The sequence below is a fragment of the Meles meles genome, chromosome 5 (genome assembly GCF_922984935.1).
Source record: "Meles meles chromosome 5, mMelMel3.1 paternal haplotype, whole genome shotgun sequence".
Lineage (NCBI taxonomy): Eukaryota > Metazoa > Chordata > Mammalia > Carnivora > Mustelidae > Meles > Meles meles.
The window spans coordinates 93,181,894-93,195,960 of record NC_060070.1 but is presented as its reverse complement, the minus strand read 5'-3'; the positions used below and the strand labels follow the sequence as shown (position 1 = coordinate 93,195,960).

The 14,067-nt window shown below is 38.6% G+C and overlaps 1 protein-coding gene across 4 annotated transcripts in view; it reads left to right on the top strand.

Moving 5' to 3' along the window:
- SUPT3H (SPT3 homolog, SAGA and STAGA complex component) overlaps positions 1-13,865 on the top strand; it is a 568,866-nt gene extending 555,001 nt beyond the window's left edge. For 2 of the 4 annotated variants that reach the window (XM_046005136.1, XM_046005139.1), the window contains one exon: positions 13,704-13,863. In XM_046005136.1, coding sequence (XP_045861092.1) covers positions 13,704-13,775 — 72 coding nt within the window. In that variant the 3' untranslated portion in view covers positions 13,776-13,863. Of the gene's footprint in view, positions 1-13,703 lie in introns of all 4 variants that reach the window. The other 2 variants (XM_046005138.1, XM_046005137.1) reach the window with 2 other exon arrangements.
- The last annotated feature ends 202 nt before the right edge of the window (positions 13,866-14,067 follow it).

The window sequence follows — 14,067 nt, the reverse complement described above, 5'->3', positions numbered from 1 at the left end:
TTGCTAATGAAATTCAGTCATGGTTACCACTTTGATTTTAAGAGTCTTGGACCACCATTCAGTTTTATTCATTGTAATTAAATCTCTTGCCCACACGCAGACACAAGGGGAGCACGAAAAGGGGGGCATATTTTATCTCTTAAAAAACTACTACATAGCTTTGATATGAAGTTCCAGAGCTTCAAAGATTTGTAGCATTAAAACAAAACAGCATGTCTCTTGGGGTACAGTCACCTCGTTGGGACAGGCTGAATCCAGAGACCCCCACCACGGGCAGGGCTGAACTGGGGCACCTGGGGTCATTAGAATTGGAAAAAAACTTGATACCACCTCCAGTGTTGCTTCCAGTAAAGAGGTAGAAAAAGGCGAGATGGAAGCAAACTGGTTTTTACTGGTAAAACTGGGGAATTGGATGGGGCAGAAAGGAGGGCTAACTTAGCAGTCTTGCGAAACAGCATTCATACAAGAAATTTGGAAAAATACCTATTTTCCTGCCCCAACTCAACTGGCTCTTTTAATAAAGCAAACACTTGGGTTAACTTAGTAAGTTAAGGACTGAGGAAAAGCCTGTTGCTTCTCGTTTGCTCCACTCCCTTTCCACATTTTCCCTCCAGCAAAGCCAAGCTAGTGGCTGTAGGACCCCTGTCCCTTCTGTGCCTCTGTGTCCCTGTGGTGTAGAGGAGAACACATGGGAAACCACCAGGCCCCTGATAACCAGGGCAACTTCTGGGGCCTACAGATCACCTAAAATGCAAAGAGTCTCCCCTACACTTAGTTAATTGGGAGTTAGGAAGAGCTTGGGAAAGGGCAAATATACGCTCCAAATCTTCTTATTGTCCTTTTTACTACTGGATGTAACTCCAACTGGCCAACTCCAAACAGATCCAGGCGGGCCGCGTTATTGCTCAGCCTTAAATCAGACACTGAGCAGAGCCTTAGTAAAATTTCTGTGGGAACACAGGGTCTGTCACCCCCTGAAGGTCCCAAAGATGCATACTTTGGCCATGGAACCTCTCAGTCACATTTCTCTTACTGATTTTGATATTTCATCCATTTATCACAATTATTCTTTGGGGCACTTAGGGAAATTAAAGTGATTCTCCAAGGAGGAGCTAATCATATAGCAGAAGAGCCAGAAGTAGAATGAAAAGCTCATAATGACCTGCCTTGTTCTAACTACTCAGCTGTCCTGTTTTAGACATCATTAACCCCCACCCTGCCCCCCCCACACACACACGCACTTCAATCCCTTCACTTTTGTCCTGATCCCAAGGGCTCTTAATCCGGAAAAACAATTTCTTTCCCTACATCTGTTTTCCCCATCAGGGTTAGAGAAGCTAAACACATAGCTTTGGGCAGAATGAGAACCATCCATAAAGAGCCCTAGACTGAGAGTCAGGAATCCTGGGCTGACCAGTGATGAGTCTCTGTCTCTCTCTCTCTCTCTCTCTCTCTCTTTCTCTGGGTATTGGTTTTTTCGTCTATTAAATTAGGAATTGGAAGAGATCCCAAAATTCTGTTGTTCTTTTATTCTAGATAAAAGCAGAGGGTTTTTTTCTTCAGTTTCCAAACATCCATGTTTGCAGACTTGGTAGGATTTCCTTCTATTTTATGACTAAATAACATTCTGTTGTATGTGTGTGTATATACATATATTTCTATATAAAGAATTTATACTTTTAATATATCTGTGTATATATAATATATATTCTTTATATATACACATATATGTGTGTATGTATGTATATGTATGTATGTATGTATATATATACTATTCTTGAAGCATTCACCATCAGAGAACATTTAAGTTGTTTCTGTAGCTTAGCTATTGTCAAGAATGCTGCAGTGAACAGAGGTACAGATACCTCTTTAAGATACTGATTTCATTTCCCTTAGGATATATACTCAAAAATGGGATTGCTGAGTCATGACTATCATAATTTTATTTTTAATATTTTGAACAACTGCCACACTGATTTCTATGACTGTAGTGAATTATATACCCACCAACAGTGTGTAAGGGTTCCCTTTCTCCACCTCCTCACCAGTGTTTGTTATCTCTTCTCTTTTTGTTAATAGCCATCCTAAGTGGTAAGAGGGAATATTTCATTGTATCTCTGATTTTCATTTTCCTGATGATTAGTGATGTTGGGTACCTTTTCATGTACCCCTTGGCTATGTGTATGTTTTCCTTGAACAATGTCTATTCCGGTCCTTTGCCCATTTTTAATTGGATTATTTGCTATTTTGCTGTTAAATTATGTGAGTTCTTTTTATATTTTGAGTATGAACTCCTAGTCAAATATATGATTTGCAAATATTTCCTTCCATTCTGTAGGTTGCCTTTACGATTTATTGTTTCCTTTGCTATGCGGAAACTTCCTTTTGAAGTAGTCCACTTGTTTATTTTAGTTTTTGTTGCCTTTGCTTTTGGTGTCTGATTCAAGAAATCATTTTTGATACCAGTGTCAAGGATCTTACTCCCTGTGTTTACTTCTATCTAGGACCTTTGCAGTTTCAGGTCTTACATTTACGTTTTTAATCCAGATTGAATTGATTTTTGTGTCTGATTTTGTATAAGGTGTAAAACACAGGTCTAGTTTTATTCTTTTGCATGTGGCTGTTCATTTATTTGAAAAAATGTCCTTTCCCCTAGTATGTTCCTGGCTCCTTTGTCAAAAATTAACTGACCATATACATGTAGGTTTATTTCAGGGCTCTCTATTCTGTTCCATTTATCTGTATCTGTTTTTATGCCAGTACCATACTGTTCTGATTACTATAGCTTTAAACATAGTTTGAAATCAGAAAATGTGATACATACAGCTTTGTTCTTTTGTCTCAAGACAGTTTTTGTTATTCAGGATTTTTTGTGTTCCATCCTTGGGTTTGTATTTTCTGTTTGTGTAAAAAAAGAAAAAAATGCCTTTGGAATTTCGATAGGATATGAAAAGATAGAATTGAATCTGTAGATTGCTTGGGAGTAGTAACAGACATTTTAACAATACTAATTCTCCCAGCCCACAAATTCAGGATATCTTTCCATTTATTTGTGTTTCCCTCAACTTCTTTACCAGTGTTTTATGATTTTGAGGGTAAAGATTTTTCATCTCCTTGGTTAATTTTTTCCCAATGATTTTATTGTGTTTGATCCTATTGTAAATGGGATTGCTTTCTCAGTTTCCCTTTGAGATAGTTTATGGTATATGTACAGAAACACAACTGATTTTTGTAGTTGATTTTATATTCTGTGTTAGTGAATAAATTTATAGTTCTACAATTTTTTTTTGCTGACATCTCTAGGGCTTTCTATGTATAAGATTATGTAATCTACAGAATATTATGCAGCCATCAAAAAACCCAAAATCTTGCCATTTACAAGGACATGGATGGAACTAGAGGGTATTACGCTAAGCGAAATAAGTCAGTCAGAGAAAGACAATTATCATATGATTTCATTGATATGAGGAATTTGAGAAACAAGACAGAGGATCATAGGGGAAGGGAGGAAAAAATGAAACAAGACAAAACCAGAGAGGGAGACAAACCATAAGAGACTCTTATCTCAGGAAACAAACTGAGGGTTGCTGGGGTGGAAGGGGGTATAAGGGATGGGGCAGCTGGGTGATGGACATTGGGAGGGTATGTGCTATGGTGAATGCTGTGAATTGTGTAAGACATGAATCACAGACTGTACCCCTGAAGCAAATAATATATTATATGTTAATTTTTTTTAAAGTTTATGTCATCTGCAAACAGAGATAATTTTACTTTTTCGTCTGTGAATTAAGTGCCATTTTCTTTTTTCTTGCCTAAATGCTATGGCTGGGACTTTCACTACTTGCACTACTGTCTTGTTCCCAATCTTAGAGTAAAGGCTTTTAACTTTTCACCATAAAGCATGATGTTAGCTTTGGGTTCGTCATAAATGGCTTTTATTATGTTGAGGTATGTTCTTAGTACACATAATTTGTTGAGAGTTTTTATTATGAAAGGATGTTGACTTTGGTCAAATGCTTTTTTCTGTACCTACTGAAATGATCATATGGTTTTTACTGTTTATTCTATTAATGTAGTATGTCATGTTTACTGATAGGTGTATGTTTAATCACCCTTGCATCTCAGAGATAAAACTTCACTTGATCATGGTGTATAATCCTTCTAGTGTGCTACTGAATTTGATTTGCTAGTAGGTTTTTGAGGATTTTTGCATCTGTGTTTAGCAGGGACATGGCCTGTATGATATTGTGATTTATGATAAGAAATATGTATTTGATCTTCATCCCTGTTTCTGAGACAGAGCTCCTAAAGCCTTTGGAATGTCTCATGGGCTATACAGGTATCTCTTGTTATGTCAGTGAGGTGACCTCTAGAGTGCACCTAAGGATGGAGGCTAGTTGCCAGTGGAGCCAATCATGTGATTAGAGGGTTGGAACTTTCCATCCTACCCCCCAACCTCCCGGGAGGGAGGAGAGCCTGGAGATTGAGTTTGGTCACCAGTGGCCATAGAGTTAATCAATCTTGTTTATGTAACAAAGTCCATTTTTTAAAAAGCTGGGATTCAGAGAGCTTCCATGTTGGTGAACACATGGAGATTCAGGGTGAGTGGCACACTCAGAGAAGGCATAAAAGCTCCACCACCCTAACCTTGTACCTTGCCCTATGCATCTGTTTCATCTGACTGTTCCTGAATTATATACTTTTGTAATAAACCAGTAATCTTTTAAGTAAAATGTTCCTCTAAGTTCTGTGAGCCACTTTGGCAAATTAATCAGACCCTCAAGTCTACAGCTGGTCAGTCAGAAGCACAGGTGTTAACCTGGACTTGTGATTGGCATCTACCACGTGGGGGGCAGGGAGACAGCAGTTTTGTAGGACTGAGTCCTTAACCTGTGGGGTCTGATGCTCTCTGCAGGTAGATTTGTCAGAATTAAGTTGAATTTTAGGACACTGAACTGGTGTCCAAGAATTGCTTGTTGGTGTGGAAGAAAAACCATATTGGAATTAGTGACCAAAATCTTAGACTGTAATTTTCTTTTCTTATAGTGCCCTTGTTTGGCTTTCATATCAGATAAGGCTTGCCTGTAAAGTGAGTTTTAAAGTGTTTCCTCCTCTTCAATTTTTGGGTATTTGAGAAGGATTGGTATTAATTCTTTTTTAAACGTTTGGTAGAATTCATCAATGAAGCCTTCTGAAGGTCCTGGGATTTTATTTGTTGGAAGATTTTCTATAACTGATTCAGTCTCTCTGCTCATTATTGGTCTGTTCAGATTTTATATTCATCTTTTTTGTATTTTTAAATTTTTACTTAAATTCAATTAATTAACATATAATGTACTGTTACTTTCAGAGGTAGAGTTCAGTGATTTATCAGTCTTACATAACACCCAGTGTTCATTACATTACGTGCCATCTTTAATGTCCATCACCCAGTTACCCCATCCCCCTACCCCCCTTCCCTCCAGCAACCTTCAGTTTGTTTCCTATGTTTAAGAGTCCCTTGTGGTTTGTCTCCTCTCTGATTTTATCTTGTTTTATTTTTTTCCTCTCTTCTCCTATGGTCCTCTGTTTTGTTTCTTTAATTCCACAAGTCAGTGAGATCATATGATAATTGTCTGTCTCTGATTGAATTTTTTGCTTAGCATAATACCCTCTAGTTCCATCCACATTATTGCAAATGGCAAGAGTCAAGCAGAGAGAGTCAATTATCATACGGTTTCACTTATTTGTGGAGCATAACAAATAACACCAAGGACAGGGGGAGATGGAGAGAGGGAGTTGAGGGAAACTGGAGGGGGAGATGAACCATGAGAGACTATGAACTCTGAAAAACAATCTGAGGGTTTTGAAGGGGCGGGTGGTGAGAGGTTGGGGGAGCCTGCTGGTGGGTATTATGGAGGGCACGTATGGCATGGAGCACTGGGTGTGGTACATAAACAATGAATTCTGTTACACTGAGAAGAAATTAAATTAAAAAAAATTTTGTCACTTATACCTAAATAAATCTGAAGAACAAACAAACAAAAAAAGATTTCTTATTTTTGATGGCTTAATAGTGTTCCATTGTGTGAGAGTGTGTGTGTGTAATCTTTGTCCATTCATCTGTCAATGGATGTCTAGCCTCTCCATAGTTTGGCTATTGTGGACATTGCTGCTATTCAGTCTTGGTAAGTAGCAGTTTTCTAAGAATTTATCCATGTCTTCTGAGTTACCTGATTTGTTTGCATATTTTCATAGTGGTCACTGATGATCCTTTGAATGTCTGTGAGATCTGTCATAATGTCTCTTCTTTTATCTGTAATTAAGTCATCTCACTTTTTTTTTTTTAGTCTAGCTGAAGGCTTGTCAATTTTCTTAATTTTTTCTTCAGAAAACCATCTCTTAGTTGTTGATCTTATCTACTGTTTTCCTGTTCATTTATTTCTGCTGTTATTTTTATTATTTCCTTCCTTCTGCTAACTTTGGGCTTAGTTTGTTCTCTCTCTAGTTCCAAGAAGTATAAGGTTATGTTGTTGTTTTTTTTTTAAGATTTATTTATTTGACAGACAGAGATCACAAGTCGACAGAGAGACAGGCAGAGAAAGAGAGGGGAAGCAGGCTCCCTGCTGAACAGAGAGCCCAATGGATGGCTTGATCTCAGGACCCTGAGGTCCTGACCTGAGCCGAAGGCATAGACTTAACCTACTGAGCCACTCAGGTGCCCCTATATTTTTTATTTTAAATCTTTCTTTTTTTCTTAGTACAGACATTTACTGCTATGAACTTCTCTATCAGATCTGCATTTGCTACATTCCATAAGTTTTGGTATATTATGTTTCCTTTTTGGTTTGTCTCAAGATACTTTATTTCCCTTTTGATTTCTTCTTTGACCCATTGACTATTCAGAAATGTATTTTTTATTTTCTATGTATTTGTGAATTTTCCAAATTTCCTTCTGTTACTGATTTCTGGTTTCATACCATTGTTCCCAGAAAAGATACTTGATAAGATTTCAGTCTTCTTAAGATTTTTAAGCTTAGTTTATAACATAAAATAGGATCTGTCCTGGAGAATGTTCTGTGTGCACTTGAGAATATTTTGTATTGTTCTGCTGTTGGATGGACTGTTCTATATATGTGTGTTAGGTCCATTTGTTCTAAAGTGTAGGTCAGGTCTACTCTTTCCTTAATGATATTAGGTATGGATGATCTGCCCATTGTGAAAGTGAGATATTGAAGTCCATTTCCTACTGTTTTTGCATCAGTGTGTTTTTGCCTCCAGATCCGTTAATAATCACTTAATGTGTTTAGGTGTTCTGATATTGGGTGCATATATATTTATGATTATTAGAGCCTCCTGATGACCCCCACTACAGAATGACCTTTTTATCTCTTGTTACAGCCTTTGACCTAAAGTTCATTTTTTTCTGTTATAAGAATAGTTACCACTATCCTTTTTTCTTTCCATTTGCATTTCTTTCATTTTCAGCCCATGAATATCTTTAAAGCTTAAGTGAATCTCTTGTAGGCACCATATAGTTGGGTCTTTTTTTTTAAATCCATTCAAGTACTCTTTGTCTTTTGATTGAAAAATTTAAACCATTTCCATTTAAAGTAATTATTAAAAGGTAAGGACTTACTATTGCCATTTTGTTAAATGTTTTCTGATTGTTTTGTAGTCTTTGGTTCTTTTCTTCCTCTCTTGCTGTCTTTCTTTGAAAATTGATTATTTTTTTAAGGTGGTATGCTTTGATTCTTTTCTCATCATTTGTATATTTTGTATAGGTTTTTCTTTGTGATCATCATGAGGCTTTCATAGTAAATCTTGTAACAGTCTATCTTAATTTGAAAACAACCTAACTCCCATTGCCTGAAAAAATTCTACACATTTACTTGCCTCCCAGTTGTATGTTGATGTCACAGTTTACATTTCTTCATATTGTAAAACCATTAACAAATTATTGTAGCTGTAGTTATATTTAACACTTTTGTCTTTTAATTTAAATACTAGAGTCTAGTGATTTGCATGCCACCATTGCAATACTGAGTATATTGACTTTGTCTATAATATTCACCTACATCAGTGATTTTAATACTTCCATGTTTCCATGTTACTAATTAGCACTCATTTGTTTATCTTAAGGAACTCTCTTTAGCATTTCTTGTAAAGCAGGTCAAGTGTTGACCAATTCCCTTAGCTTTTATTTGCCTGGAAAAGTCTTTATCTCTACCCAGGAACTACTTTCCTGGGTTAAGTATTCTTGATCAGCATTTTACTTTCTTTGACTGCTTTGAGTCTATTATCCCACTGTTTCCTGGCCTGAATTATTTCTTCTGAGAAATCTGCTGATAACCTTACCAGAGTTCCCTTGTATGTGATGATTCTTTTTTAAACTCTTGCTGCTTTCAAAATTCTCTCTTTATCTTTGATATTCAAGAGTTTGATTATGTTGTCTCAGTGAAGGTACCTTTGGGTTGAATCTGGGGATCTTTAAGTTTCATGTATCTGGCTAACCATCTCTCCCCAGAGTTTGGAAGTTATCAGCCATTATTTCTTTACATTTTCTGATCCCTTCCCCCTCTCTTCTCTTTCTAGGACTCCTATAACATGAATATTGTTTCATTTAATGGGGTTCCATAATTCACACAGGCTTTCTTTACTTTTTTTCACTTTAATTTCTTTTTTTCTGCTCCTGGATAATATTAAGATATCTGTCTTCAAGTTCACAAATTCTTTCTTCTGTTTGTTTGAACCTGTTAATGAAACTCTCTGTTGCATTTTTTTTATTTCATTGACTGTATACTTCACCTCCAAAATGTTTTTATGATTTCTCTTGTTTGAAGCCCTCATTTTATTGTTGCATTATTTTCCTAAGTTCATATTGTTCTCTGTGTACTCTCAAATCTTACTGCCCTTCCTTAAAATAATTGTTTTGAAATCTTTTTCAGGTAACTCACAGATCTCCATTTCTTTGGGATTAGTAACTTGAAAACTATCAAGCACCTTTGGTAGTGTTGTGTTTCCTTATTTCACATTTCTGTGCCTTTGCATTAATGTTTGCTCATTTGAGAGGAGTCACCTCTTCCAGCCTTTTAGATTGATTTTGGTGGGGAGAGACTCAACAGAAAGTGGCTCTGTGGGTTCTGGCTGAGTAGGGTGCTGTGTCTCTGGGTCTGGAGAGGGCACACAGCATAATCTGTACACCTATATCAACTGAGATCAACATTGACAAAGACTGTGGGGTTCTTCTTTGACCAAGACTGCAGAGATCCTATAAGCGGCAACAGCGTCTAGGGCTATTGGGGTTCTAGGTGGAAGAGACTGATAGAGTCTTCCTATTCTCCCCCCTTTTTTTTTCCTGTGACAGGGAGTTCTATCCAAGGGGAACGCCTCTTGGTACCAGGTCTGGTGAACTGGCACCCAGTACAGCAGTGAAACCAGGGTCCTGGGGCCCAGGTACACTTGTTTTGATGGCAGTTCAAATGTCTGATGAGCATGCATGGGCAGATCTCCAGGGAACCAGGATCAGAGACTCTGGGGATCACCACAGTGATTTGGACCCCACAATGGGGGCACGCAGCAGTGGCACAGGCTCTGGAATGACAGGATACAGCAGTGACTTGGGCCCAGGATGAGGGGTGTAACAGCAGCATGCCCTGGGGATGGTGGGCCAAAGCTGTGACTCAAGACACAAAGGGCGTGGCTCAGAGCTATAGCATTGCAACCCACTCATGGCAAGTCAGTGCTATGGCTTAAGACCCAGAGGGTGGAACAGAGAGCAACAACAGCAGCCTCACAGCCTAGTAATGGCAGGTCAAAGCCACAGCTTATGACTCCAGGGATCAGTCACAGAAAAGCAGCAGGTCAGCCCCAGTGATGGCTGATCAAAGCCATGACTTAGAACCCTGAAGGCAGAGCACAGAAAGCAATGGCACTTCTAGTTTCACAAATGGCAAGGTGCTGTGGCATCCCAGCCCCAGAGAGTGGGGCACAGCATCAACCACAGCAGTCTCACCACAGCAGTAACTCCAGTAAGTCACTGGTGAGGAGACACTCAGTGTTGGTGCAGATTGGGGGTGCTCAGTGGCAAAGTCTACAGATGGCCATAGCAGTGATGAGAGTTACTCATCACTAAAGGAGGATGCGCCTCTCCTTTTCCCATTGAGTATAATCCCTCCAAAGCTCTGGTGGGAGATGGAATGATGCAGGTAAAATGCTTCTTAGACTTTTCTATGAGGCTGTGCTCAGTATTTGAGCCCTGCAGGGCTTCTGCTGCTTCTTAGTTATAGTCTCAAACTTTCCTGGAGCTGGTTTATCTGTTTATAGTTGTTTATTCACTGTTTTTGTGGGGAAACAAGCTTTGGGACCTCCTAGCCAGCCATCTTGCCAATATCAGTCCCTACAGTGAAATTTTTATTTTATTTCATTTGTTTGAGAAAGTGGAAAAGAATCAAGAAAGCTAGTAATGGAGAATACATATAAATCCAAACCGGTGGAAAGGGTAGTTTTATCTATAGTTAAACCTTTACTAATCAAGTTAATGGTGCAAATAACATAGGTCGTGTTTTGTAGTGTATTTACCTTTTGTTTAAATAGTAATCCTCTGCTTTTTAATATTGATTTCTGTTCCTTAAAATGTACGATTTATCATGGCCCACAAAAAAGAAGCAACAAATCCGTTTAGGATTTCAATTTTTTCTCTAGCTTGTCCATATGCAGATAAGAAAAAAAATCATATTTCAAAAGTGAAAACTTATGAGTTAGTTTCTACCCATCAGTGCCTATAATGCAGTAGGAAGAATATGTGTCAGCCCATCCAGTTAGATCGACATTCTGGTAGCAGGCCGTAATTTGGAACTGAATGAATATATGAATGTGTAAAATTGGGAGCTAGTTTGATCCTCACTTTAAGAGAAACAAAAAGCCTATGAACTTCAATTGGTCTTTGAAAAAAAAAAAAAAAAGGAGTATCTTTGCTGGTAACTTTAGAGATCCTAGCATGTCTAAGGATTTCAGCAAATTCATAGAGAAGCAACTCACAGTTGAGAACAGAGCTTTATTAAATAAGAAAGTTTAAGTGGTATATATCACGAGCTGGGTTGTTGGGTTGAAGATGACTGCATTATTGATTAATTTTTAGTAGTGGGGGAGGTGGTCCCAGCTTTTCCCTGCCAAGACCTGGCTTTTACTAAGTAGAAGTATCTGTAAAGATATAGAAGCAGGGAGTCACTCATAGGATCTGACAGTAGAGAGTAAGCAGGATACAAAGTGTTTCATGAGAATGTGGCCTCTGGAAGGCCCTCACACCAAGCAGTGTTTAAATTTAGTTTCAGCATTCACAACACAAACAGAGAGAAATTCATAGTTGACACAAAGATGAGCTGTCCTCATCCATCTTCCTTTAAAGTTGCTTACTCAGGAAAGGATGCCAAATTTGGGATGTTCCCATAATCACCCTCCACAGACAACATACATCCTTTGTATATCAAAAGGAAAAAGCTGTGACTCAGGCTGGAGGACCCCAGGGGATTGGTTTGCCGAAATTGCTCTTCACTAATCACATGCTTGTTTGTCCCTTCTCTATTTTAGAATTGGAATAGGAAGCACTTATTCCAGAAATCTGGGGCAGGTCTAAACTCTCTCTGGCTTTCTTGTTAAATGCGGCTACCCGAAGTCTCTCTTACTAAATGTCTCTAGTCTTGTAGTCATTTGCAAACAATAGTGACAAATCATCTGTGAAGTTGAATTGATCTTTGAAAAGTGACCTCCTCAGTACTCGACAGAACCATTTCACATGCCCACCCTGGAAAGATGAAACTTCGTAATTTCTCAGGTGTGCTCAGCCAAGACTCCATCTTCCCTTGAGCCAAAACTGCTTTTTCAAGCAGGACTCACTTCAACCATTTACCTTTACGAGGAATCCAGCTTGACTCCCAGGTCCATTTATCTCCATGTAAACCATCCCCCTGCTTTCAATATTATGTTTAAAGGTTGTCACTGTGGTTGTAAAATTTCAAACATCAAGGTCAAGAACCTGAAAGTACGACTTTAGCATAAGCCTCTCTAAGACAACTGTGGTGGGGGATGGTGGGGGGTGAGGGGTGGGGGTGATGCTGTGAGACCTGAGGCTCCCCTGCCTGTGATTGTGGGAAGACACTATCCATTCCTGCAAGTTATTTGCAGCTCTCTGAGGAACTCATCTAATGCTGTTCTCCAGTGCACACTTGTAGGAGGTGAAGCTGGACTTTTCTAGTCCTTCTTAGAATGTTTGCTTCCATCCAAGCTTCCAGTGGCACAAAAAGTCTGACAGTAATGGGCGAGCTCCCAGACAGGGCCCTGAGGAAGGAAACGTGGAATGTGCCACTGTTTTCTCATCCTTGAAATGCTGATCTGGAATGAGCTGAAGAGCCACAGGACCAGCCTCTGAAATTTCAGCCTGCGTCCCAAAGCCTGACAACCATAGTAAATCCTGAATAAGCTGAATGTTTGGAGGAGAGGTTTTGAAGGGAATTGAATTTTATGACGAACAGGAAGTTATGCAGAAAACCGTTTTTGTTTTGCCTCATGTAGGTAGAGGGCTTTCAGAAAAGCTTGCTTCCACTTTCCTCTCTTTGGGTATAATTTTAAATGTAATTTAACCATTTTTAGATGTAAACTCTTCGGCCCCTTCACAGCATTATCTTACTCATAAAAACTGACTCTGTATTTCCTATAACATGGCTGTTGAAGGTAAATATATTGGACTGAAAGTATGCAAACTCTAACATCAAAGTTATTAGCCTAAAGGGAAAAAAAATCCTTAATAGAAGATTTTGTCATTTTTCTGCTTTTCTGAAAACAGATTATAGAAAAAAAAATCCATCTAATTGAGGGTTACGAATTCTCTGGGTATGACTAGACGTAGTTTAAATAATGAAAAATGTGGTGAAAAGGGTAATTTTCTTCCTAAGTCCTGGATTTTAGTTGTTTCATTCTGGGTTTCATTATGAGACTCAAGACAAGTCACAAGAGGCCCTGTGTCGTCCAGCTCTTCTAGTGCTGAGCTGTAGAGTGTATCTTACAGGAAGAAAAAATCATGCAGTTTTACTTGATTTACTGGAGTAGATCATATTATTGCCATTAGTATCCATTTTCCCATTTTCATTTATAGGAGTATTTTATCCCACTATGATTATTCATACACACTCTATATGTACATGTGTATATATATAAAATTATGTAAGGTTCGAGCTTTCTGTAACATCCGCAATTAACAGAACTCCTTAGAGATCACTGTATTTTAGCGAGGAGGAAAGGCCTCTGCTAGTGTCTGTTTCCAAGCTTTTCACGGAGACTATAAATGAGGCCTGGGAAGGCTCTAATGAGTCAGTAATTTATAGACTATTAAGATAGTTCATTAGAAGTGATTCTTGAGCATATCCAATCAAGAACACATGTTTTATAAAGGACAAACAGATTCAACACATGTCTCTGACCTAACCAAACCCAATCAATTAACAAAATGGGATCTCTTAGTTTGCATATCTCCCACTCCCCCCAAAATAGAATCGCTAACCACTTGTTAACCACACTGACTTTCTACCAGACAGAGTGATGGCCCCAGAAATGTTCAGATCCAGCACCCGGTTACAGTGTAGGCAGCAGAGTCTACAAAACAGGAAGAAAGCCCTGCTTGCTTTTTTGCCTCCTTTCCCGGTTTGACTTGATGTGATAATTCATTGCAGATTTCTTTTTCTTTGACAGAGTGCCTACCGCAGGAATGGGATGGCTTTTCTGGCCTGCTGATGGGACTGTGACTGTAACAACAGGAAAGGAAATGTTATATTAAGGTGATTTCTGTTCCCCTCTTTGGACAAAATAAAATACAAGTTTACCTCCTCTGTATCCTCAGGAGTGGGTTGGTTTGTTGTGACTATCAACTGGCTGACTGCAGCTCTTTTTTCCAGCCCTCTCAATGCTTCGTCTTGTTTACTGGCTGGGCCGTTTAGCTAATTAATGGCAGGATGTTTGGGATAGTGTGTAGGTGGACAAGAATGCAGATCACACAATTTTGAAATTTTAATTTGGAATGGATTTACTGCCCTCAGC